General features: G+C 34.9%; 1 protein-coding gene across 2 annotated transcripts in view; it reads right to left on the minus strand.

The window, feature by feature from the left end:
- GPM6A (glycoprotein M6A) overlaps positions 1–26,756 on the minus strand; it is a 369,760-nt gene that overhangs the window by 152,437 nt on the left and 190,567 nt on the right. The window contains exon 1 of one of the 2 annotated variants that reach the window (XM_006168907.3): positions 18,827–19,440. The exons of the other annotated variant lie outside the window; for it this stretch is intronic. Within the exon in view, the coding sequence (XP_006168969.1) occupies positions 18,827–18,863 (37 nt within the window). The 5' untranslated portion in view covers positions 18,864–19,440. Of the gene's footprint in view, positions 1–18,826; positions 19,441–26,756 lie in introns of those variants that run through there. 2 annotated transcript variants of the gene reach the window in all.

The following is a 26,756-nucleotide window of genomic DNA, read 5'->3' on the forward strand; positions in this document are numbered from 1 at the left end:
GTGGACATATAACAAGTTCCCATAAGTATTTCCTTCCCCAGAGCATACTGAACACAGTTAGAAAGTTATTTTGATCCAAAACAAGAATTTCAAGAATTACCGTAAAGTCTTAAACTGTGTTTTGTGTGTGCTAATCCTACAACCTTATCCCATTTTTTATAGCAAGGGTTCAGTTCATTCAGATTATTAAATATATTTTTCTCCAAAAATGTTAGCTCCTCTAATATCACATTCCATAAAAATGTGTAAAATCCTCTGAGTTATTTTATTTCTTCTACATCAAGTATGTACAGTAGAAGAAGGTAGAGCTAGAAACCAAATACAAAATTCTATCACATGGTTATAATTGGGATCCCAACAGTTATACTTTTTTACTTTCATTTTATTTCTTTTATTGGTGAATAAAGTGTGTTCTGTGATCTTACTCAGTTACAATAGTAATGACTCTTTTAACTATACGTCTACTCATTTCTTCAGGGTCTCTAAAGTAAAATTGCTTTATTAATGATGTTTATTAACTGGGTGGTGGGTGGTGGATTGATAATGCTGTTAATACAGGAATGGTTCATGGTTCATGACACGTGTGATGTGAGACCAATGTTTATGTCTTTCTCCCAAATAATTGAGTTCTCATGTCCACCGAATACTCCATTGCTATTTTACTATATTATATTTTCAGTAATTATAGGATTTCTACTTTAACCAGTTTCCCCTCATAATCCCATAATTCTAATTTTCTTCTATATCTATTGAATAATCCAGAATTAAAGATTATATATTATTTTACATTAAACCATACTTTTCTTTTTTTTGAGAAGTTTTTGCTGTAGGGCTCATGTGCTCGCCAGAAAGACAGAGAGAGACAGAGAGACAGAAAGCGAGAAATCACCTCCCGGGGAGATGGCGATGCCACAATCCCTTCTTCTCCATTCTCCTCTGGGGTTCTTGGGTACACATGCACATGCGCCCAGTGTGAGTTTAAGCTACTGGGTCCGGGACTCAAACCGCAGTCAACTACATGGGAGTTCAGTGACATAGCCATTGCACCAACTGCTGGTCCCTAAACCATACATTTTAAAGTAATGAACAATTTAGGTATATAATTGTAGGTTTCATTTTTTTTTATTTTCAAAACAAAATTTTATCATATCGTCCAGGATACCCTCTAAATTTTTATTTTAAATGATTTCAGTAGCAGATTATGTTCCTCTGTCAAAAGTTGTGATTTCAAATCCATAATATCTTTATCTTGAAATGTAAATTATACATCATGCTTAGGAAATTTACCTGGACTTTTAACTTGTGGGAATAATCTACTAGACCAGTGATTCTCTAAGTGTCAGGATTAGCAACTCCAGCAACACCTGAGAAAATGTTAGACATACAGATTCTTGGGCCCCACCCCATACTTACGAAATCATAAACTCAAAGTGGGGGAAAGAGCTGTTGTAATCTGTGTTTTAATACACCCAAAATTGGTGATGGTAAAGCAAACTAAAGCCTGAGGACTAATCTATCAGACTATGGTCATACTGCACATGTGTAACTTACAAAGATAAATATTTCCCAAAGTCACAAACATAACACATCTATTACAAAATACAGTTAATTATCATTCTTCTCTTATAAGTTATTCATTTCTAACATCTTGAAAGAAAATTGAATTTACCTCTCATAAACTTGGCTGTTATTATCATTTAATAATTTCTAAGGAAGACCAGTTGTTTAAACTTGAGGTTAAGATGAGCTTAAACCCAAATGCTCTAACAGTATTCATACCTACTTAAGGCTAAGAAAACATTGCTTATGATATTTATAATTTAATGATATATGACATATAAGCATCTCTTTTGTAGTATTGCCTAATTTAAATAGCAAAGGAAATAAGTTAGGTGATAAAATGAAGAAAACGAGGAACACAGCTTGGATTTGACAAAGAGCAGTTGATAGATTTAGGTCAACCTCCTTGATTTTTAAAAAATAAATTATTAATTTAATTTAATTTATTATATCATTATTATTGATTGATTTTTAATTCACCAGAGAAGGACAGAGAGAAAAAGAGAGAGAGAGAGAGAAAGGAAACATGAGAAAGCATGCCACCAGGTCCAGATCTGAACTATGGTTAGCCATGTGGAGAGTCCAGCGTCTTAACCACTAAGCAACCTGCTGGTCCCTTCTCTGCCTATTTACAAAACATCACCTTACCAAAGTTATACAAATAAAAACTCTTTAATTATTTTTTGGTGAGAGAAGGGGAGGCAACTTAACTCTTCATTGACAGCTACAGATAGATAAATTTTGAATTTTGCTACTCTTCTCAGAGATAACCTTTCTATTAATCACTTCAATCTAAGTCGATTCTTTAGAACAAATGTAATGCACAGTTGAAATATAAAGTTTTTTTTGTGTGGCCCATTTTCTGCTTAGAACACAGTGAATTTCCTCAGGAAAGCAATTTTACCAAGGGAAATATAAAATGCATTTTTTACATTGCACCAAGAGTATTCTGTTTTTATATGGCATATCCTCAGCTGTATTTCACATGAAAGCAAAATGAAGACAATGGGAAATCCTTGCCAGAGGCTAGTTTTGAGCAGAGTTCAAAGATTTCAGTGGCTTGATGCGTAGTGATTAAAATACAGTATAGAAGACTAATGTCTCATTCTTTTTCACTTTTTACATTTTGCAAAATGGGAAACAATATTATTCTTTCCTAGCACCCTGTTAAGTAAATCTCCCATCTCATTTCCCTGGAGATCTTAAGCAGATCCCACAATTCTCTGTGCTCAGCTGACCCTGAGAACTCCAACCAAGCAGCAACCTTCTATTAAGATATAAATATTAGGGGGGGACAAAAATTTAAACAATTCCTTAATTTTTGGTGCTGAACAACTGCCATTTGGGGGCAGAACACTCTTTAACCTCTTGCAAAACAAAAGATACTCTGTTGCAAAACAAAAGATACTCTGAACTGCTAGTCCTTCATATTTCCCGCTCAACCTATAAACTACTAGAAATTTCTAAGAATCTAGGAGTCATAGAAATCAATTGAAGAATAGATTTGGAAATTCAGCTTATAAAATAGAGACTGATAATTGCATAAGAAAGTAAAAGCACATAAAGCACAGAGATATTATTTTTATAGCAAAAACATAAATACTAGAATTGGGGTAAGGCCTAAGGTATAGCAGACACCTCGAAAATACTACTACTACACAGTCCTAGAAATAGAAAGTGTTTTCAAAAACACTTAAAAACCCTTAGTCAAAGCAACTCTACTCATAGGGACATATCAATTCTCAAGTTCAGTTCTTTTCATTCAGTTTTTTAGGGCTTGTAAGTGGGGTCAGGAGGGGGGTTCTGATACATATTTTTTTTTTATTTTTTTATAGAGTCTTGCTATACTGTCCAGGCTAACCTCAAATTTTCTATCCTCTGGCCTCAGCCTCCTGCATAATTGGGTTTACAGGTACATATTACCATGCCCACCTGATAATAAATTTTAAATTTTTTTGTTTCAAATAATGGTGCATCTGTATGTATATGCACATATATATGTTTATATATGCACACACATATGTATATATGTATAGTTTTATACACACACACATATATGTACTTGTAGACATCACACAAATAACCACTGCTTTGTATAGTTTATTTTACATCTCTTTACATTTTTAGTTACTGTTGTATCAGACTAGCTTAATAGATCTTATTTACATAAAAAAAAGATAAATATTCAGATCTGCACCTTGTAGATCAAGACAACTGAATGACAATTACTGGTCTGTCACAAAAAATATAAAACTGGCATATTTAATGTGTAAAAAATAATAATATGATCACAACACTATTTAAAAATATATACACATGTCCAAGTGGCCAAGAAGTAAATAATTCCTATAACTATGTAATTTATGGTTGATGGCTAAACATTATTACAGATATTGAAGAACAATATTACTTGAGATTTTATAAAATAAAAGCGTAGTTTAAAAGAATATTCATAGAAAATATAACAGAAATGAAAATATGTAACAAAAATCTAGATTAGAGAAATATACTGCTTTACTTAAGTAATGTATTTTAACCACCTGTATGTAACTTCACTTTAGGTAATATATCATTTTTAATTTTATCGAATAGATATTATCTAAATCAGGGAAGGGACTCTCAAACTTATGGACCTAAAATAATTTAATCTGTCCTTTAGCAAAATCAGGTACATGAAATTCTTTCTCATCTTAATTTTCCCCCTACATTCACACTTAAAAATAAACAGTTAAAATTATGTACCTACACAAAATAAAGAGCATTCCACTGTTCTTCACTGCTTTCTTGCATTTTTATCTACTTTGAAATCTAAATTATTACTTCATCATATTTCTAAAGCAAAAAGCATAAGACCTATTCAATAAAAGCTTCTGTTTCTTATACAGTAAAGCTTCAACAAAACCAAAGAGCTAATAATAATCAAGTTAATGGGTGAGTTACATTCAGTACTGAAATGGTATGTAATTCATTCTCCCTCAAGGACCAGAAACAACCTTCTAAGCTTATCCTAGGGGATCTGAAAGAGAACCACTCATGACAGAATAGCATTCTCAGCTTGTGGGCAATGTGGTTTCATTGAGTCATGCCACATACACAGAAAATGATTTTTGGAGTGTTATTTTATCCAAAGAAAAACCAGAGTTTCCACCTCTAGATTAAAGGACATGGTGTCTACTCTCCGAGTAAGTCATGGATTTGTTGTTGTTGTTGTTGAGCTTTTTGCTATAGGAAGCATGTGCTTACGAGAGAGACAGAGAGAAAGTGAGAAATCATCCCCCAGGGAGGATGGCCATACAGCAATCCCTTCTCCATTCTCCTCTCAGAATTTTGTGTACACAAGCACATTCATCCTATGTGAGTTTTGAGCCACCAGATATGTGACTTGAACCACCAGATATGTGACTTAACCACTATGCCACCAGCTGGTCCCATTATGAACCTTTTTTTTTTTAGTGCCAGGAAATAGGAGTGGATGTGCCAGGAATCTAAAACAGAAGGAATGGAGTGACCAGTGGATGGTAATGTTTAACAAGCTTCCAAAGTACTGAATTTATATAACCCCAAATGAGAGGAATGATAGCTTTTTCATGATACATGAATATATCAAACAATAAAGTCTCCAAACATCTGGCCAATGCCTGCTAACAGGGAAAATAAAGCAGCAAATCAATGGCTGCACAAAGATTTTGAAGAAGCAATGCTCAGTAAGATTACTATAGTCTACATAAACATAATAACCTTAGAGCTGGATGGTGGGGCAGCTGGACTTGCACGGGAGATGTCCTGTGTTCATGTTCTGGGACCTTCCTGACACTCCAGGAACAGACACAGATGTCCGCAGTCCTGGCTGGCTGAGAACAAAGGTGGGTCACGGTATGGGGACCCTATTGGGGATCCCTATCTCTATCTCTCTGTGTCTCTGACTCATGGAAAGAATAAGTAAACAAACTTTAAAAATTAACATATGTAGCTATAATAATCAAATCACAGGTCACTCAGTAGACATTTAAAAACAAATCTATTAATACCTAAAAGCTAAAGCAAATGATAATTTGTCAGAAAATAGGAGGGGATGTGCTAGGAATCTAAAACAGAAGGAATGGAGTGAATGGTAGATGTACACGTTTTATTAAATAGTCCATAGTTAGTGAATAAATGTGCTCTATATTTTTAATATTTTTAAAACTATGCAGTGTTTGCTAGGACACATTCATTGGGAATCCAGCTACCTAAAAAGATGTCAACATTTTTTACAATGATGTTGGTTTTATACCACTGCAGATTTGAAAGAACAGAGAGTACTAGAGTTAAGACCAAATATCACAATGACCTTATACATGGACATATGACACAAAGTTTTCTCCCAATTTACCTGAAACAATCAGTTAAAATGTTTTTAATATTTATGTAAAAATAGTAGTCACACTTGATACACAGATGACATCACCAAATATTTTTATAGAAGAACCGTATATAAAACGAATGGGTAGTCCCTTTTTCTCCATTGTATTGCAGATAACAATGTCAGTTATAAGACTTAATCATGAAGTCTGTATCTAATTTTAAATCACTCTATAAAAATAAACTTAGTTAAATGAATTTATCTTTTTTCATGATTATACTTTTTGGCCTGGCATATATTTTAAAACATAACATCATTTCAGTTGTTCAAGAAAACCTCATTCTCAGTTTCACCAAAAATGGTATCACAAATTTATCCCAAAACACAGATTAGTGATTACTACATCAAACAATTAGTACACCAAAATTGTAGAAAGAAAAAGATCAAAATTCAAATGCTATGAGGAAATTCTGTTTTTATTATCCTTGGCTAGAGCTTAAAAGCCTCGTTTTTTAGACTATCCCTTGTTCATATTCAAAATGATCAGGCAATTAATTATATAAGAGTATACATTTACTCCTCACTTAATCAATGACTTTTGTTCCTACAATTAGATATTTAGCAAATTGTTCTATAAGCAAAGAGTTTAAAGGTGGATGTCTTTGTGGTGTGTCGTGATGCCAAAGGGTTTGTATTTTTTCAGTACATATCATGAAACACCACACTAGAATAATATAATTCTATCCATACACAAAGTATATGGGCCAGCAGGTGACATGATGGTTAAGGAGCTGGATCTCACATAGATGACTGCACGGTTCTAGTCCCAGAACCAGCAGCTTAAAAAAATCACGCTGGACATATGTGCATGCATACTCCAAATCTCAAGAGAATAGAGGAAAGAGATTTCACATGGCTATTCCTCAAGTGGATTGATTTCTCACTTTCTTTCTTCCTGTGTCTCTCTGACAATCACACATGCTCTATGGCAACATCTAAGAAAAAGAGCAAGTATTAGGTAGAAAGTGCCAAGACCTACCACAACACGATATAAATCTGGTGTCATTGGTTTTATTTATTCTGACTATGGCTACACAATAAAGTACAAATTTATAAAGAAAATATGTACTCTTATGTGATTGTGGAGGCTTTGTTCAGCTAATGCTAAGTGGCTACAGGAATGAAACAGACTGAGGAAGAGAATTCCTCTCACTGGGGAACTAGTCCTAACTCCAAGCTGCCATTGAACAGGTAGGTTGTGAGGTGAGGAATGACTGTCTACTAATATAAACAGAAAAACTTAAATAAGCCTAAAACTATAGAAGAAGTGCATTACTCGCTGACAAACTCTTATTTGAATTCATTATCCTGAAAATTGACTGACTAGATATAGCCTAGGAAAGATCTTATCTTAGTAAATTTTCCTTAATAATTTCAAACTTATTTTTCCTGAAATTTTTGTAATCAACATTTACTAATGAATATAGCAAGCCTAGTGTCAGCAAATGTATAAACTAATAAGCTACATTTTCATTATTGGTATCTTATTGAATGTTGTAAGATACAAGGAGACTTCAAAAGTTCACTTGAAAAATGGAATTAAAATATAAATTTATTTTGGTGCAAAAATTTTTGAGATCTAGGCAGAGTTTTTTCATAATATACATATCCCAAGAACTTTTTGAAAATAACTTGTATAGCATTGCATGTTTCAGTATCCATCTACTGAACTTGACAGATCAAAGTATTTCACTTAATTGCTAGACAATATATGGGCTCTTTAATAAAATAATAAACTATTCATTTTCAAAAATGCTGTCATTGGCCCAGTAGGTGACATGGTGATAAAGTATTAAATTCCCTCCCAACAGTTCAAGTCCTAGACCCAGTGGTTTGAACATCACACTGGATACGTGTGTGTGTGCACCCAAAATCCCAAGAGGAGAGTGGAAGAGAAGAGATTATGGCATCCACCCCCTGTGGGGGGTGATTTCTCACTTTTCCTCTCTCTGTCTCTCTCCGGTAAGCACTTGCTGCTACCAAACTACTGAATATATTGCAGCTCAAAAAATAAAATAATTCCTTTGAATTTAACAGCACAAATTGGAGACATGGCAGCATTCTTTCAAGCCAAGCTTAGCTGTTCTGTAAGATTTGGCTCTAGAGAAAAAAAAAAAAAAAAGAGTTTTACCCAGCTTTTAGTCCATGTGGTTGACCTCATCTTCTTCTACTTCATCCTCTTCTTTTCTCCCCTTTCCTCGTTTCTTACTTTTCCCCCTATTCTCCTTCATCATCATTATCACTATTATCATTATCAACATTATCAGATATGAATGGACTATACTCAGAACACTTTGCAATTGGATTCATGAATAAAAGATAAAACCATTGGGCCACCAGGTGGCATAGAAGTTAAGGCTGCTGGATTCCACATGGCCGACTGAACGGTTTGAATCCTGGACCCAGAAATTTAAAACCACTTTGGGCGTGTATGCATGTATGTCCAAAATCCAGAGAGGAGACTGGAGGAGAAGGGATTAAGGTCTGGCTATCCTCTCTAGGGAGTGATTTCTCTCTTTCTCTCTCTCTCTCTCTCTTCCTCCAGCAAGTTCTCTGTTTCTCTCTGCCGAGTATATGAGCCTAATAGCACAAACTAAAACAAAACAATAAAAGCCTTAGTCTTAAGGGATTTATACTCTGGAAAGGGAACTATGTTATAACATATATAAAGAAAAATAAAATAAAATAAAATAATCCATATATTAAATGCTAAACATTTAGAAAACAACTGTTACAATTCAGTGATTAGTCCTTTAGCATTTAATTAAGTTCTTTAATGTCAAAGTCTGACTTTGCCTAAGAAAAGTTGCTTAGTTAATTTTTAAATGATCACAAGATATTAGGATAAAACGCAGGTGAAAAGGAGAAAGAATCTGCATTTACTAAGCTCCTTCTATTTTCCAGAAATTAGAACAGGCTTTTTCCATTTATTTATTATTACATTTAACATTCACTTTTAACTCACCAAACCCAAAGATAATGTCAGAGAAAAGCAATTCTCAAAATATGGGTTAAAAAAAAAAAAAAAACAGGATTGAAAAATACAGATTAATTTATATAGAAATGAATTAAAGTAGAGAAAAAGAGTCAGGACTTTAACAAAAGTCACTTAATCTGGGAAACCATAAGTTAATTGGACACTAATTATAATAGTCAACTATAAAAATTCCTGTTCTTTTCCTATATGTTTAAAATTCATGCAAAGAATTTGCATGCAAAGTTTCAGAATTCTAGCTCTTGTGTCTTAATTACAACTTTCTATTGTGGATTGTTCAGCAAAGAGATTTAAAATGGTTTAAGTTCAATTACTCTGTAAGAATGCCATTATTCTTTTTGAAGGAAAAACATGTAAAATAGATATAAAAGGATTTTTAAAACATTTGATGGAAAAGTATAAAATCTCTAAAGTATAATAAACTATTAAATAAATCTGAGTTTGGTAATATATAGACACTATTTAATACAGTCAGAGCTTTCAAAGTGAAAAGTTGGCATTAAATGGACAATCCATTCTCAATATCACATCTAAGAGTTACTTTGCTCAAATGATGTGCAATCCTTTATTTTATTTTAATTGCCAGAGGGTGTGTACACATGCTGAGCATGGAAAGTGGGAAAGAGAGAAGAGAGAAAATCCCCCTATGGGGCATGGTCACACTACAGTACTTTTTCCTCCATTTCTTTATCCCATTTGGATGTGGAGCATGCATGCCAGGTATATGAACTGGCATGTTTTCCAAGTCATTGGGGCCAAGGATTCCAACCACAGTCAGTCACATGGGATCCAGCTCCCTATTCACAAAGCTTAACTGCTGTGTCATGGGGCCAGCCCATAGTCTCTTATTTTTAAAATGAATTCTAGCTGCGAAATACTTAACAGTGTTTTAATAAAAATAAATATAATTATTTACAGTCACCAAAAAGAAATGTTCAGTCAGTCTAGAGATCCAAAAATTTGAATTTCAGTGCTATTACTATGGGAAAAATAATTTTCTAACTAGAAAAATGAGGAAACTTATTTGGCTCTTTCTCCTTTAGACTTAACTCACAGTCTTTCTCAGAACTGTAATGGAATACTATCTGATTTCATCAAGTTACAATTCTTTTCTTCAGAGATTTGTATGAAGTTTTCTCCTAGTTTCCTATAGAGTTTGAACATAATAGCCATTGACTAACAAATATGCCCATAAAGTCAAAGAGCATTTGATATTAACAAGGAAACTATGATCTATCTATATTAGGTAATGTTAAAATACACATTGACAATAGAAACTGTACATACAATGGTTGGAATAGTACCTAGATTATTAAAGATTAGCTGTTATAATTACAACTTCTCTTTGAGAAAGAAATCATGTTAGTAAAGACACTTGGCTTTGTTTCAGATGTACAATCACTAAATTGATATGGCATACACTATTAAAAATGAAAAAAGATATCTACCAATATAAGAGATTGTAGAAGTATCTCAAAAATTGAAAAAGTAAAAGGCATAGTTTTGGGGAAAAGGATTTGATCATGTACTATCTCTTTTTTTGAATTAAGTTTTTGCTAAAACTTTTCTCATCAAATAGCAATAAAAGTACATAGAGTTGTAAAGGTTTTTAGTTGCTTTGTTCTTTTTATATATTCTATCCTAATTGAGAAATAATAGCTATTTTTTGATGAGTAAAACTAGTTCTCCTTTTAAAGGATGATTAAAATAGTTCTCCTTTTAAAGGATGATTAAAATGGGGAAAATAAATTGCATACCTCACCCAGAAAAAGTAGAAAATATTTCCCCAAACACCGAAATTTCTATTGTAAGTCAGTGGACAATGATAAGTAGTAAATATTTTTGAGTGTTCCACTTTTACTTTAGGAAACAAGAAAAAGCACGCCTACTCTTCAATAGTCAGCAAGATGAACAGTAATTATGTTTCTGATACTTTTCTCAGGAATAGATTACATCAGATTGATCTCTATTGTGGATGTAGGTATACTAAAAACTCATCATTTCACACCTGATGGAAACATAATGAAAATTTAAATCCAGCAAATGTTAAGCAATTTAAATAATGTGCCAAAATGCCCTTCTTCCTTTCGGAAATGAATCTGGTATACACAGCAGGTACTGGTCCAACATCTTGCTGTCTCTTACTATTTCAGAAACACACAATTTAAAAGCCAGTGGCCATCCTTTCTTTTCCCTCTGACCTCAGATTTGCTCCTATTATAACTTCACTTCCCAGTGAACCCTATATGCAAACTCCAATAAATGACTGAGTTTAATCTCTTACCAAAGTTAAATTTCCTACTCATAATTTAAAAGAAACAAATCAGTTATCTTCTATTTTTCTGCTTTTTGTTTTGCACTGAACAAAGAAGGAAGTGACTTTCAGATTAAACATATCCAAGACAATGGGCACACATTGAATAGAGAGCACACAGAAAGCTGTGAATTATTTTTATGATCTCAGCTAACCCACAGCTGTGCCACCTGTTAATATGGAAAAAATCCAAAAATCCAAAGGGATTTTTGAAATGAAGCCAGGCAGTCTGCCTTCTATGTATGACAAAGAAAATTGTCAAGCATTTTGAGTGGTGGAGAGGGGTGTACACATGGGGGAAACTAGAGGCCACAACTGACAAACAAAAAGTTACCTCCTGTCTCTATGAATTGAATTCCTCCTGAGCCATTGTCTTTTGTTGAATTAACAATTATTTCCAAGAACCATTTCTTAGAAGTCATCTCTCCAAGTACACTATCAATATCTCAGTCTACTACATGAAATATTTCTCATTTAATCTCTTCAAATATTTAAAATTAAGTTTTAATTCAAGGAGTTAATGAAGTAACTCTATCAAGCACTTTCATGCCAAAGAATAAATACACTCATTTTAATGACACTGCAAAAAATAAAAAAAATCTATCTTTTATCCTAACAAGATATTGGAAATATCTTTTGGATCATTTTTTGAATCTTTGAGATAAACAATATCACAGACATAAATAACATAATTAGCAACTGGACCAATAATATAAAATGACATCAGTCTAAAATAGTATATCTAAATGATGGCAATGCAGAAGTTATGAGGATCTATTAGACTTTATTAAAATTGTACTGAATTTTCCCACTGGCAGGTCTCTTAGAACTACATTCTATAACTGTAAAAGGTAAAAGTAATTTCTTAGACTCAAGAGGACACTCCAGGTTAAGCATATTAAATGCTAGTAAAAGCACAGCTATCAAACAATAGCACAGATTTTACTTATATGCCTTGCAGAATCTAAACCTCTACATTTCTTCTAGCCCAGTTATCCAAATGTTGAAATGACAACTGAAGACATCATTGGTGACAATATCTGTTGCAATGAAGTTTGCTCACTTGATGAACAAAACCAGTTCCCCTTTCACAGGGAGTGAGCAACATCAAAGAAGCAAAAGGGGGATCATTAATTTTTACATTCAATGATTACTCAAAAGTTTTTGTTGTTTTGCTATTTTCCTTGCCACTGGTCTACAGATTTCAATGGCATGCTATTAAATATTGTGACCACTTTAATAAAAGACATTTGACTAGTTCTTTAATTTCTTTGCAATGGTTATCAAAATGTCATACCATCAACATTTACTAGTAGTGCTTTTAACATGAACTTATTCAAATTTTACAAGTAAAGAGTGAAGGGAAGATTTTGGAATGACCAAGGGTGTGCAAAAGGATAGTGTCAAATTGAAATCCGAGTATATATTAAGTATACATTTGGTTCAGCTACCACTCACCAGATTAAAGGCAGGGAAAATTACTTAACACTAAGCCTCTTTACGTAAGACTCCTAAAAGGATCTGAACATTTGTTTTATTTAGAGATCTTTTGATTGCAAAGAATAGAGATTAGCTCAGATTAGCTGGGAGATGGGTCACATAGTATTATAAATATATGTGGAGGGATAAAGAGATCCTCAAGATGTAACAAGTATGAATCATTTTTTCCCATTTCTCAAATGAGGAGTCCATTAGATTCATCTCATAATTTTGAAATAAATCTATAATTTAAAGGTCATAGATTGTTGGTGCATCTAGGGATTAGGTGTCCATGGGAAAGTTGTTCACATCTGGCCAAAAAAGCCAGAAATGATAGTTTAAAAAATGCAGCCATAAGTTACAGAACATAATTCGTGCAATGAAAGTATGAGGTTGAAGTGGATTGGACAAGTTGGCAATTACTGATATCTGGTGAAGAGTAGGATGTGGTTTAAAGTTCATACCCTTGACTCAATCTGATGCTATTGAGCCCAGGTCTACCATCTACTACTTTATAGCTTTCTTCTAGTTAATTAACCTGCTGATTTTTAGTTTCCTCTTTATTAATACCAGTTAAGGTTATTATGAAGAGTCAATGAGTTCAATTAGATAAAGTCTTTAGGCCAGTGTTTGCCACTAGGATCATTGGGCAATTTAGGTTGGTCAATATCAAGTAGTATCATAAAGGTAAAGTTGCCTCCCTTATTATAGTGATGTCTCTTCTTCAGTGATGCTATCTGCTTAAGGAATATTTATGTTATAAAGTAATCTTTTAAGGCAAAGATAATACTAACCAAAATGTATTAGAAAAGACATGGAATCAGTCATAAATATTATATATAAGCTTTTCTGCATAGACTCTTCTATAGTAATACGTGTGTATACATGTATAATGTAAAGTAGATACTATTAGTCACTTATATAATACAATTATACAATATTTTTATGGCATGGACATTAACATTGAAAGTGAAATCAATAGACATGTCCATTGTCTAGATATTCTTGTTGGTCTTAATGTTAGAATATGTTGGCATGACACAAATGTTGCTTGGGTTGGGCTAAGGATAGTATATGGCCATTAAACAGTGGCCATATACTTTAAGTTGAAATGATGAAATGGGCCTTGTTCATACTGAGTTTGACCTTCTGTGTCTAATGACCTAATCCTTGACAGACACCAAGGCTTAATTCTGTAGAGGAGATGGTATACCAGGCTTGGGGGTTGGAGAAGAAGTCAGTGGTTGATCTGGTTCAGCTTGAGAAGCTGGTGGTGCACATTCATAGGATGCTGGCTTTTTATACCAGGAAACATGGTGAGTAACTTTGTGCTGCTATCTTTTGTGCTAATCCAATAGTTCCAGGTATATCACATGTAACTTTGAGGCTTTGTTTTATACAATACAAGAAGCCTTCCCAAAGTTTGTGGAAAACTGAATTAAAGTACAAATTTATTTTTATGCAAAAAAATTTTAAATCCATGCATTTTTTTATAATATGCATGTTCATGAACTTTTTGAAGATCCCTTGTATTCAAGGTCAGAAATTGAATCAATAAGACTTTTTACTGTTTGGAACAGTTCAGCTCATTCATAAAGATCCAAACTTGCTGGCTCACTCTGTTCATTGCCACTGTCTTTCATTTTTTCTTTCATTTTTTTTTCTTTAAAGTATATTTATTTCCTTCATCTAAGAGGGAGAAAGAGAAGCAGGTACCCCCTGCCAAGGTCTCACCACATTGTGACCACACTGTAGTCCCATGTTACCCTTCTAGTCACCCAGAATCACAGTTACACTCATATGTTCAGGTTATTTGAACCCAGCACCTTACCATATTGCTCTGGCATTATGCACCAGTGCCCCCATCATCTCTGCCACGGTTGGGCTATTCATTGCTCTTTTCATTTTATCTCTATATAATTTTATCACATCTCTTAGTAACTGATTCATCAGCCTTCTTTGTGAACCCTTCTTAATTCAGTAATGTCTTAATTAAGGTTACCTTCAAAGTAATGGGCACTCACTTGTCTGGCAAATCAAAACACATTGTGCTAATTCACTAGTGATCAGAAACTCCTGAATCATTTATATATTGTTCCATTGGATTTGGCTAAATGTTCCAGAAGTAATTGCATGTCTAAATCTTCATAAAATTTCTTCATTGGACTGGCAATATAGCCTAATGGCTAAGGGATCCCAGATCACAGATGGCTGTCCATGCAGTTCAAACATTGGTAGATTGGAAAACACACCAGGTGCATGTGTGTGCATGCCTCAAACCCTGATAGGATAGAGAAATGGAGAAAAAGGGATTACACTATGACTATGCCTCATGGAGGGTGCTTTCTCCCTTTCTGTCTCTTTTGCTTTCTCTAGCAAGCACATGTGCCCTCTGGCATATAAAAAAATAATAAAAACGTCACTTGAATTTTGCTCAAGTCCTCTACAGTAACTGGAGTTTTAGTTGCCATGATTTGGTGACCACATGTCTCAATTTTTGATGACAGTGATGTTAGGCTTATTATGATTTTAAGTAAAAGCCAAGCTCAAAACAGCTTCTTTCTCTCTCTCTTTTTTTTTTAATTTTCTTTTTATTCGCATTTTAAAATGCCATTGATTTGGTTGAACACAAGTTAAAGTAATTATTTTTGGGGACCAGCAGCTACCGTAATGGCTATGTTGCTGGACTCTCATGTAGTCGACCGCGGTTCGTGTCCCGGACCCGGTGGCTTAAACTCACACTGGGCACGTGTGCATGTGTGCCCAAGATCCTGAGAGGAGAATGGAGGAGAAGGGATTGCGGCGTGGCCAATCATCCCAGGGGGGATGATTTCTCGCTTTCTGTCTCTCTGTCTCTCTCTGTCTGTCTGGTGAGCGCACACGTCCTATAGCAAAAAACCTCTTCAAAAAAAAAAAAAAGAAAAAATAAGTAATTATTTTTTATTCAGAGGTCACATTTTTAAAAATATATGTTTCTGGATTTTTAGAGAGGTATAGGGCACATGCACTCACCAGAAAGACAGAGAGATAGAAAGCGAGAAATCACTCCCCTCCCCCAGGGAGGATGGCCACGCCGCAATCCCTTCTCCTCCATTGTCCTCTCGGGATCTTGGGCACACACACACACATATGCCCAGCTTGAGGTTAAGCCATTGGGTCAGGGACTCGAATCGCAATCAAATATGTGGGAGTCCAGCGACATAGCCATTATGCCAACTGCTAGTCCCTTCCTGTTTTTATTAATTTTCTTTTTCATTTCCATATTAGAAGTCATTACTTTAGTTGAACACAAAGTAATTGACTTTTATTTAGAGTCCACATTATTTTTTAATATGTTTCTTAAAACAAGACTCCCTCGACACGAGATACTCACCATCGGGGAAGGTGGCAGAAATGGATAAAGCAACAGATTAATGACTCCTGTTTCACTGTCACATCAAGGCAAGGGCCCATTGAGCAGAATGGCTAATGAAGTCACCCATACTTTTAAATTATCCTCTTTTCTAGGCTGAATTCATACAGTTAAATTAAGATAAAAGTAAAGACTGCTCTCCATTGGTTTGTACAGATAAGCTGGGGAGATCTCACTGTGAAGCAAAACATATATCTTATGGATGATCTTTTTAAGTCTTTAAGCATCAACTATATTATTGTTTTTCAAATGTGTTTAATGAAACCACTGGCTTTCATTTTATATTCTAGTTGAATGAGGAAAGTGATACGGGTAAACACTGACATGAATTAGAGCCCTGATTTGTAATAGGAAAGAACAGGTTTACATTTTTAAAGGGCTCTAGAAAGAATCTTTTAAATGAAAAAGAACTCTGTACTGTGATATCTGAACTGTTATTTAAGAAAACCCTATGCATATTATGAAAAATAGGATAAGAACTTAATGCAAGTCTGCTTTCCTTTAAAGTAGATGGATCATTAAATTTGTCTACATAAACTCTGGAAGAATCTCTCATGATTTTATCTGCTTGTCAGTAACTCCTTTAACTTAAATTCCATCACATTTCACAGTATTACCCTGCCCTTGTATGTATAAACAGCATTTATATTCAAATATAATGTTAAAATTTCTAAGAACAAACACCTGATTTCCTTATAAATAAGGTATCATAGGCAGAGTTTGAGAGGAATAGACATCAGGAATGAAGATGATTAAACCTTCTGTTTCTTAATTTAAAAAAGCTGACTCATATTCATATTCAGCTTTCTATACTATTAGACCACTGTATAATTGTTCTGATGAAAAATTATTTTTCATCACTGTTCCCGATAGACTTATTCACAACTTAATGACAAGAAAACCCACGGCAATAAGATCATCCCCCTCATAGCACTGCTTCTCCCACCCCATAAGAGAATGATTATCTATGATACCTGAGGAAAAAAAACATTACAACTAATTACATCATTTTTTTCTGGTTCCTTCATCTACCCAAGCTTGCTCACACACATTCAACCTGTTACCACCATCCATGATGTAACTCAAGGTTTCATTTAGTGAAATGAGTATATTTCTCTATTTTAAACAGTTTTCTTTTATTAAACAAATGATTGGCCAGTATGCAATATCATTATGTATTATAGAAAGACACTAACATATTTTATTCCTAAATTAAAATGGTCCATTAAGATGCCCACGAAGATAGAAATTACCATGAAAATGTGCCACTTGAAATCACTGATATACACTGCAGCTATTTGTGCATATAAAAAATGTAGTTGAGGGTTTTATCATCTAAAAAATAGATTGCATGATAGCTATGTAGATTCTCGTGTTTCCAAAACAGGGTATCCTTAACAAGGATACTTATGGTTAAAATTTGGAGAATGACTTATCTACTATCTTTCTCTATTGCATATATAAAGCCTTTATGCATTTAATATAAATGCTCTTCAATTATATATGTGTGCGTGTATATCATATGTTCCTCAAGGTGTGTGTGTGTGTGTGTGTGTGTGTGTGTGTGTGTGTCTATTAAGTGAGGAGACCAAGTGAAGGCAAATGGCTCAAAACAGGGAAAACTATACTGTGTATCCAAACTACCTATTTTATGATATAAAATATAGGTTGTTTTTTTTTCTTTTAATGATGTAGTTACATACATTTGGAATCAACTTTGACAGTGGAATCTGTTCCCATTCTACTCTTAAATATTACCTTTGTGTATATTACCTGTGTTACTGGTTCAATCCCAAGGAAACAGCATTTTCTCTAACATTACGTAAGCCCAAGAGCAAACATGAGAGAAAACGCTGCTTTTGCTGGGGAAAGAGCTACTTTTCTCCGAAGCTACCACTTGACACATTAAAGAAAAAAGATTCTAGAGTTGTTAGAATCATTTGCAATTGTCAATATCGAGTCATTGTAACCCGCCAAAGAAATTGCCATTTTACTTTTACTCATTCAGCCAGATATACTTATAGAACCTTAAAAGTACATTGGAAAATGTCCTTAACAGTTATTACACAGAAGTTGATACAGTCATCTAGATAGAAAGGAAAACCTTAATGTCACTGTTCACCGTGGAAATTTATGAACTTGGCTCCATTTATATTAAAATTAACCTTGCACCCAGGCAAAAAAAAAAATCTTTTTTTCAATGTACCAACCAAAATATAATAAACCGTCCCAGTCTTTGTTCTACTAGGTATCTCTGTAAAGGTATTGATAATGGTTACATCTTCAAATTTTTAACTACAGCGTAGCTCCAAATATTGTGTTTGTGGCTCACACCAGGAACCCCTTGACCCAGCTCGACAAGCGTGAACACAAGAAATTAACGAAGGTTAACAAAGAGTGGTCTAAGGAATAGTTCACAACAATACGCATTGCTCCTATCACTAATACTTGATTCTGCATTTGGATACGTATATTTGAAGATTTGCAAATAATGACAACGTTCACACCAGACATTACTGTGAGTGAGGAAAAGACCAAAGAGGGGAAAAAAAAAAAGGCTTCTAAGAGAGAAACATTCATTAGCCTCACTGGCAAGTGTCTAAAGCAAATAGGAAACTGCAAAATAATTACTTAGTTACAAATAAACCCTTTTTAGCACAGTACCTTTTTGTGTCTGTCCCTCTTCCATATTCTCTTCCATGGCTACCTTTCTTCAGTAGAATCTGGTACACGGAATTAATCAAAAGCTCAATTAGATGTTGGAAAAACTGGCGATTTTTTTTCCCCTGGGAAGGTCCAACAGCAGTGGCTTGGGCAAGTCCTCAGAGCTTAGCTAAGGCTCCCTCGCTCCTCTTGTTTGCTTGGAGACAGGCTGTCAAGTGTAATTTCATTCAAATTACTCTTCCGTGAAGATTATCAATTTTTCTTCTCAAAGCTGCCCATTGTGTACCACTGTAAGCAGGTATTCAAACAAATAGCCTGAGAATTTTGGGGGGAAATTTGGTCTGAAGCCCAGGAGCAGAGACACTATGATTCACAAGCCTTGCTTTGCATTTAAAATGGGGAAAAGAAATTGAGGTTTGTATTGAAATCCGGGCTTTAAATTGGAAACAGACTGAGCTGTGAACAGATGGAGGGGTGTCCTCTTAACATGAAGCAGACCACCAACCCATAATTCCCCCCTGTGCTCCCAGAGTGGGAAAGCCCAGATTCCCGTCAGTTCTTTATGCTGCAGCACTTGCTTCTCCCCCAGTCAGATACGTTGCAAAAACGCGTTTTCCTTTTCTCTCCTCGCTAAGTATCTAGTTAATTTGATTTAAAGGTGTCAAGAAAGGATGCAATTATACCATCTCAGGGTTTATCTGTAAAAGGTTATTATTAAGAGAGGACTCATAAGCCCATACCTTTCAGATTCAGAAAGAAGCCGAAATATAGCTTTCAAAGGAATGAGTATAAACCTTTAAGCCTGAGACATACATGTTTTAAGTAATTATTTTACATACTGCCATAGGACTCTTAAAGGAGGGGGGGGAACCTTTGGTGGAAAAAAATCTATTGGTGTCTTTGTACGGTATTGTTAGGATGTTAGCCCACTAAAGCTACTGATTTCAAATGGGTCTCTCCTGAAAGAGAATTTTTTAAGGGTCATTATTAGAGAATGAGTAGGATGATAAAAGGAAGGAACAAATTCTAGATAAAGAACAACAGGATAGCAATTTATAATGGGAATCTGCAGTCTGATTTGGAATGCAAATCACAATGCTGCAGTCTGGCAATAAATTAGCATTTGTACATCAGCCTACTGAGTGACAGAGACAACCCAAGGGTCTCAATACTTCACAAAAGGTATAGCAAGAAAATAAATAGTATCTCTTTCAAGGGAACTTAAATCTTCGCTAGGGTATAAAGGAAGGAAGAATCCCTGCCCCTATCTCCATCTCTAGATAAGCCAAGCACACAGAAGCAGAAGCACACACACACACACACACACACACACAAACACACACACACACACAGTGAGTCTTTGCCTTTAATGAAAAATAATTCACTTCCATATTATCTATCACATATATTCCTTACAATGTAACATATTTCATATTGATATATATGTATTTAAACATATCAGAAGCATGTTGCACACCACCCTCAAAATCATTACAAAAACAACTGCTTAGAGGAAAGACAATAGTACATTTTACTTTATTTCTCATATGTTGAATATTCAACCCTTTTATTTATTTAATCATCTGTTATTTATTTTCTCTTTTCAAAAGAATTCCACCCAAAGGTAATCATAATTCAAATAATTCAAAATATGTGTCTTCTGGATATATACCAATCTGTATTCAAGGATTTCTGAAAGAGCAGCTTGCTTAGGGCACAGAGAGAAGGAAAGCATAAGGGAAATCAAAAAGCCAAATCATAGCAATCTCTCAGCTTCAACTTGTCCCTAGGCTAACATAACCTGAAGTAAAAGCAAAACAATAGAGCATCACCCCTCATTTATATTCCTTATTCACCTTATACCACAGAAGTCATTAGTGAGACAAATTATTAATAGGAGTACCAGTAGAATTCATAATGCCACCTTAAATGTTCAGAACACTTTATAATCTATGAAACACATTCACATGAATTAACCTACTTAGAAGGTAAATAGGGAAAGTATTATTTTCCCCATTTTACAATGGAAAAAATTGACATCCAGGAACTGGGCTAATAAAATGACCACATAAGTGTTAGAGCTCACAGCAGCCAATTTCGTATCTATTCCTCTGATCTTGGGAACTGTTTTTCATTCCTATTACATTGAGTATCTTGAGTGTCTTCAAAAATCAACCTTAGTCCAGGGAACCAGCAGTTAGTGTAATGGCTATGTCGCTGGACTCCCATGTAGTCGACCGCAGTTCACATCCTGGACCCGGTGGCTTAGAACTCACGCCGGGCGCATGTGTGTGCATGCCCAAGATCCCAAGAGGAGAATGGAGGCGTGAGCATCCCCCCTGGGGGGTGCTTTCTCGCTTTCTGTCTCTATGTCTTTCTCTGTCTGTCTGGCGAGCGCATGTGCCCTATAGCGAAAAAAACCTCTCCAACTAAATAAATAAATAAATCAACCTTAGTCCACAACTTTCGTATTTACCATATGTATGAAGCAAGGAGAACATGAAAGAAAATGAAGTTTTAAAAAAGTATCTGTTGGGCAAGTTGAATGGAAAAGTAACTGTCATTTTTTTCTTTCTGGAAACTTTGCAGTAGAACAACAAATTCCTACAATCATCATTTTGTGTACAATAGACTTTGTCATGCAACAGTTGTTACCAAAACAAGTCAGTTAAGACTTCTATGGAATGTTTTCGATATACAAACACCCAACCCAAATCCAGGCTAAATGGACTTCTGGCAAATGTATAAAAGGATATGCATACAGACAGGTGTAGCCTCCCTACAGCAATCATCTGTCAGTGAGCTGAGATTCATTTTATTTAAATTGTGGTAAAAGATTCATAATAAAAATTTTACCAGTTTAACTTTTTTTTTTAAAGGTTTTGCCATAGGGCACATGAGTTCACCAGAGAGACAGAGAGACACCGAGAGGGAAAGTGAGAAATTGCTTTTTAGTGATCATGACTACTAAGTAAAATTTCCCTTTCAAATACTGTCCAAGAAATATAAATATTATATATAACCTTTTTCTTTGTAAGCTAGAAGACACATTACTCACTCAGCCTGACATACTATGATAAATCTCTTCTGTTTAAAAAAAAAAAAAACCACCCTATTTTGAAGCCAGATTTTATAATACTTCATTTTATCTTTATGGATAAACATATTATTATATACATTTCTACTTTATAATAGTTGCTTTTATGATACAATGCCCAGAAAAGGGTCAAATAAACAGGTTTCAGATAAAACAAGTTGACAGTTCCAAATACAGCCGAAACTGTAAAAGGTAGAAACGAAACAAAGCTAAACATGTTGTTAGCCTGCAGGTCAGAAAACAAAGCGGGTATGTCGAAAACATGATTGTATGAACCAAGTATAGCACACAGGAATGACAGACGTGAGCACTGTTTAGAGATCACCTTTTTCTCCAATATTTCAGACACAAACACAACCTTATCGTGAGAACAAAACGACTTGGTTTCTTCCTATATAGCTTGTAAGGTTATTTATCTGTCTTCATGGTAGAGAGTACACACATGTGCACCAGAGAGAGAGAGAAGGACCAATGACAGGACCTTGTCATGCCACGGTGCTCTTCCCACAGCCCTCCTGCTCGTTAGGACTTTGTGCACCAGCACGTGTTCAGGCTGATCCAGGATCTGATCCTATTGTTAGTCATGTGGCTTCCACCACTGGAGTTCGGTTTGCTATCAACCTTGCCACTAGACTGGGCCTCTTTCTATATATTGGCAAAGAAAAAAGGACTCTTTTTGTGAAAGAAAGCTAATAAGCCCAGCCCAGGTGGCAGTCTGTAGCACACTGGACTGCAGTGCTGGAAGCCACGTGACTGATCACAGGTCCAGATCCCTCGTTCCACCTAAAAACACACTGGGCAACCACGTGGGCACTTAAGATTCTGAGGAGCTGGAGGGCGGGAGGAAGGGGATCACAGCATGATGAGACCCCATTGAGAGTGCTTTCTCTCTTTTTCTCTCTGTCGTGAACCTCCACATTCTCTACCATTAAAAAAAAGAAAGTTAAAATCACCACAAACATTGGAATGTGTTAAATATATTCTATAATAACCATAACATTCTTCCGAGTTATATGATCATATAAAGCAGTTAGATCACAGAATGATCATGGTCTTCACAAGTCTGACCATACTTAAGCATCATTACTCCTACTTCCACTTCCTTTCATTTTAATTGTATAAATGTTTACTGAGTATTTTTATATACTTAGAAACTGGATGTTCATAAAAGGGATACCAACAAGACAAATGCCTACCTATTTATTCTTACACCCTAGTAGCATAAGGCCAAATATATATTATAAGTGTTGTATTATAGGTGCTACCTAAAAAGGATTTTTAAAAAAGTACAGGATGTTCTTGAGTCTATAGTTCTTGAGCAACAGGGCCTATTATTTAGTTTTGATAGTTGAAGAAGTTACCTGGTTTTCTGGAAGGTACAGTTTTATCTGACCTGATCAAAACTTGTCATCCAAAGGAAGTGAAAATAGATAGGAAAACAATGTGGAAGCAAAGTGTAGGGGAGAAAGAAAATTTTCTTGACAGTCAAGCCGAATATGCAAAGGCTCGTAGGAGAGCGATTGTTCTAATTGCACGTAATGGGCTCACATCTGCCCAGATGGAGGGACCATCTTTTACTGTCTGTTAGGCATAATATTCACAAGGTGTTCAGTATTCCTGTGCTGGAAAATCCAATTTTGATTCTTGGTCTTTTAGTTTTCTTAGAATTACTAAAGGAGGGAGAGAGCTCTAGCCTATGTCCTAGAAAACTGGGATTTAAAAAGGAGATAATGGGAAACATATTAGTATTTACCCCAGTAAATTACCTTTCAGATTCTCCTAAGTCCTTTTATACCAATATCTTTTCTGTGGAATCTATTAATATGGTACTTTCACAGTGTATTAATAAGGCTTCTTGTCAGGGCCATCTCTACTCCCGTTTACAACTAGCCAGTGGTTTCACACTGTTCTTAGCATAAAGTCCAAGCTCCTTAGATGAACTGGAAAGAGAGGGTATGACCTGGCAGGAGCCCACCTCTCCAGCATAACCTCCCATACTAGTTTTTAATGGCTTATCTTCTTCCGAGTTCTCAAAATTCTTCAATTTGTAAATGTTGTTCCTTCAGCCTAAACCATTTATCTTTGCAGCCTCAAATAACTAGATCTACTCATTTATCAGATCTCAGTTAGAATGTTATCCTCAGGCAAAACTTCACTGACTCACAGAATAGGCCTCCCTGAGTAGTCCTGGCATATGTCATTGTAGAGTTATTCCTCAAAGTTTGCATATTATATTAATCTTACCCACTGGCCTGCAGCCTGTAAGCCCATGAGATCAGCGACTCTATCTTTCTACCTCCCACACAAGATAAGTGCATAGTAAGCTTTCAATAGATATTTGTTGAATGCCTTAATGAATGAAATACTAATTATGATAACTAAATCCATAAGTTAATAAATTCAGTGGCTCAAAATATACTTTATCTTTTGTATAGTAGCTTCCAAAAAATATTTTGGAGTGTGAACATAATTTGTAACAATTCTGGAAGATACATGTCATGTTCACACATAACAAATACCATGCCTGATGAGTCGATGACAGAATGATAAAGAAATATTTCAAAGAACAAACAGTAAAAGCAAAAGGGAGCTGGGAAATATTAACTGTATACCATGTTTCCCATACTAAAGGAACACCGTATTGTTATAAGCTCTAAGTTTTATGGTAAAGAGAGACAAAAAAACCCTTAAGATTGATAGTCTTTAGACCAAATTCACACTTAAAATAGGAAGAATCAGATATAAAGTATTTATACATTCATGCAACCAGAGTTATTAAAAACAGAAAAACTTCTTAAAAGTTTTTGTCTCTTTCCAAAATGCCAGAGAATAAGAGAAAACCGGATCCCTTTTTGGGTAATTATGTTTCATCATAAACATGGCATATAAATGTTTTCAAGGCACTGTGGTAACCAAGTGTGACCCGTGCTTATCTGCTCAAAATCCATACACTTGTTACTAATTCAGAAAGAGGTAATATAAAATGGCCCAAGCTGGTTCTTTATCTTGCAAAAAATGCTTCTTACATTGATCTCACTAAAGAACAAATTTTATTGCTCATTCGCTCATTCAACTTACCTTTATTCAATGCCCATTTTATATCAGAAGCTGGGGTAGGTGGGCAGGACAGATGTGGTTCGCTGCTCTCACCAGGCTAGCAGCACTGGTGGAAGAGACAAGCCATTGGAACTGGGTTTGACAGATGCACTTGTACTGATATTAACTAAAATTAGACTCAGCACTTACCACTTGGGACAGTGTTCTAAGGTCCTGACAAGTATTTTTCTCATTTGACCTTAACAGCAATCCTATTAGGGTAGCTACTATTATCCTTATTTTTACAGATATGGAAAGGTTACATTCTTTATATAAAGTAACAGGGAGATAAAGCTAAGGTTCAAACCTAGGCATTCTGATTCCAAAGCCTATTCTTTGGACCATCATGATATCTGTTGATATAAAAATAAGGAAGACTCAAGAACATCTAATGGGCTGAGCTCTTATTACAAAATCATATTACAACTTATATACTTGTATTTATTTAAAAACAAAAGGAAGGGGGCCAGCAGGTGCATGGTGGTTAAGGCACTGAACTCCCACATGGTAGACAGTAGTTTGAGTCCTGGACCTGGTGTTTTGCTGTCTCATTTTCTGCTATGTCTCTTCCTTTCTCTGGGGAGCACATGTGTCTTATAGCAAATAAAATAATTAACAATAATACATAAAATTAAATAAGTAATTCTATCAAAAAATGTTTTCAGCCATTTACTGTATGCCAAATATGTTGCCCGATGATATCGGACACAGGAGTAAGTTTTTCAAAATTTGGACTGTGTTTTGTTAATTTAAAAATATAATTATTATCAAAGTAGTTTAGTAGAAATATGAGAGAGACTTCACAATGTTCACAGAAAAATGGAAATAAAATATTATATTTTGGTGCAAAAATTTTTGAAATTCATGTCTAGTTTTTGCACAATACATATTTCCACAATATTTAGACTCCCCTTCCCCAAAAGAGAGCTTATTATAATGAATATATTTCTGATCTTAAAACCATAACTCAATATCTCAATTTAGTAACTGAGACATTATGAATAGTTATTCTTTTATCTTATTAAAATTAAATTTCCAGAATTAGTATAAAGCCTAAATAATAAACATCTGTATATCTACTACCTGCAGTTTGTATATAAAATATAAAGACAGTATATCCTTTCTGTAACTTCTGTAACTACCTTACCTCCCGTTCAGCTGCCCCAGTTCTACCTTGTATTAACAACCACTCAGAATCAGGGTATTCTTATTTCTGTATATTGTGGTAGGTTTTGGTTGATGTATTTTATCTATTTAAATAACTTCCCTTCTGTTCCATATTGCTGAGATTTACATATTATAGTGTGTTGAATTTTAACAAATGTTTTTCTACATAAATTAATATGATTATACCTACAGTATTGTATCCAATAATATGTTGAAGTAGAGAATTACATGCCAAACTCTGTTTGTATCAATTATAAACTCAACTTGGTCACAATATGCTTTAATTTTCCATTTAATGTATTAAAAGCTCTTTTGATTGAAAACCTTCTTCTTTTCAATCTAGTTTTCCCTAAACATAAATAATGTCTATTATTGTTAAAAGAACTGACCATAGGGACCAACAGATGGCATAATGTGTACATCATTAGAGTCCCACATGGTGACCGCAGTTCCAGTCCTGGACCAGGCAGCTTAAAACTCATGCTGGGTGCATATGTTTGCATGTGTGCCCAAAATCCTGAGAGGAGAATGGAGGAGAAAGTATTGTGGTGTGGCCATTCCCCCTGGGGG

The sequence above is a fragment of the Tupaia chinensis genome, unplaced genomic scaffold (genome assembly GCF_000334495.1).
Source record: "Tupaia chinensis unplaced genomic scaffold, TupChi_1.0 Scaffold146395_1, whole genome shotgun sequence".
NCBI lineage: Eukaryota > Metazoa > Chordata > Mammalia > Scandentia > Tupaiidae > Tupaia > Tupaia belangeri.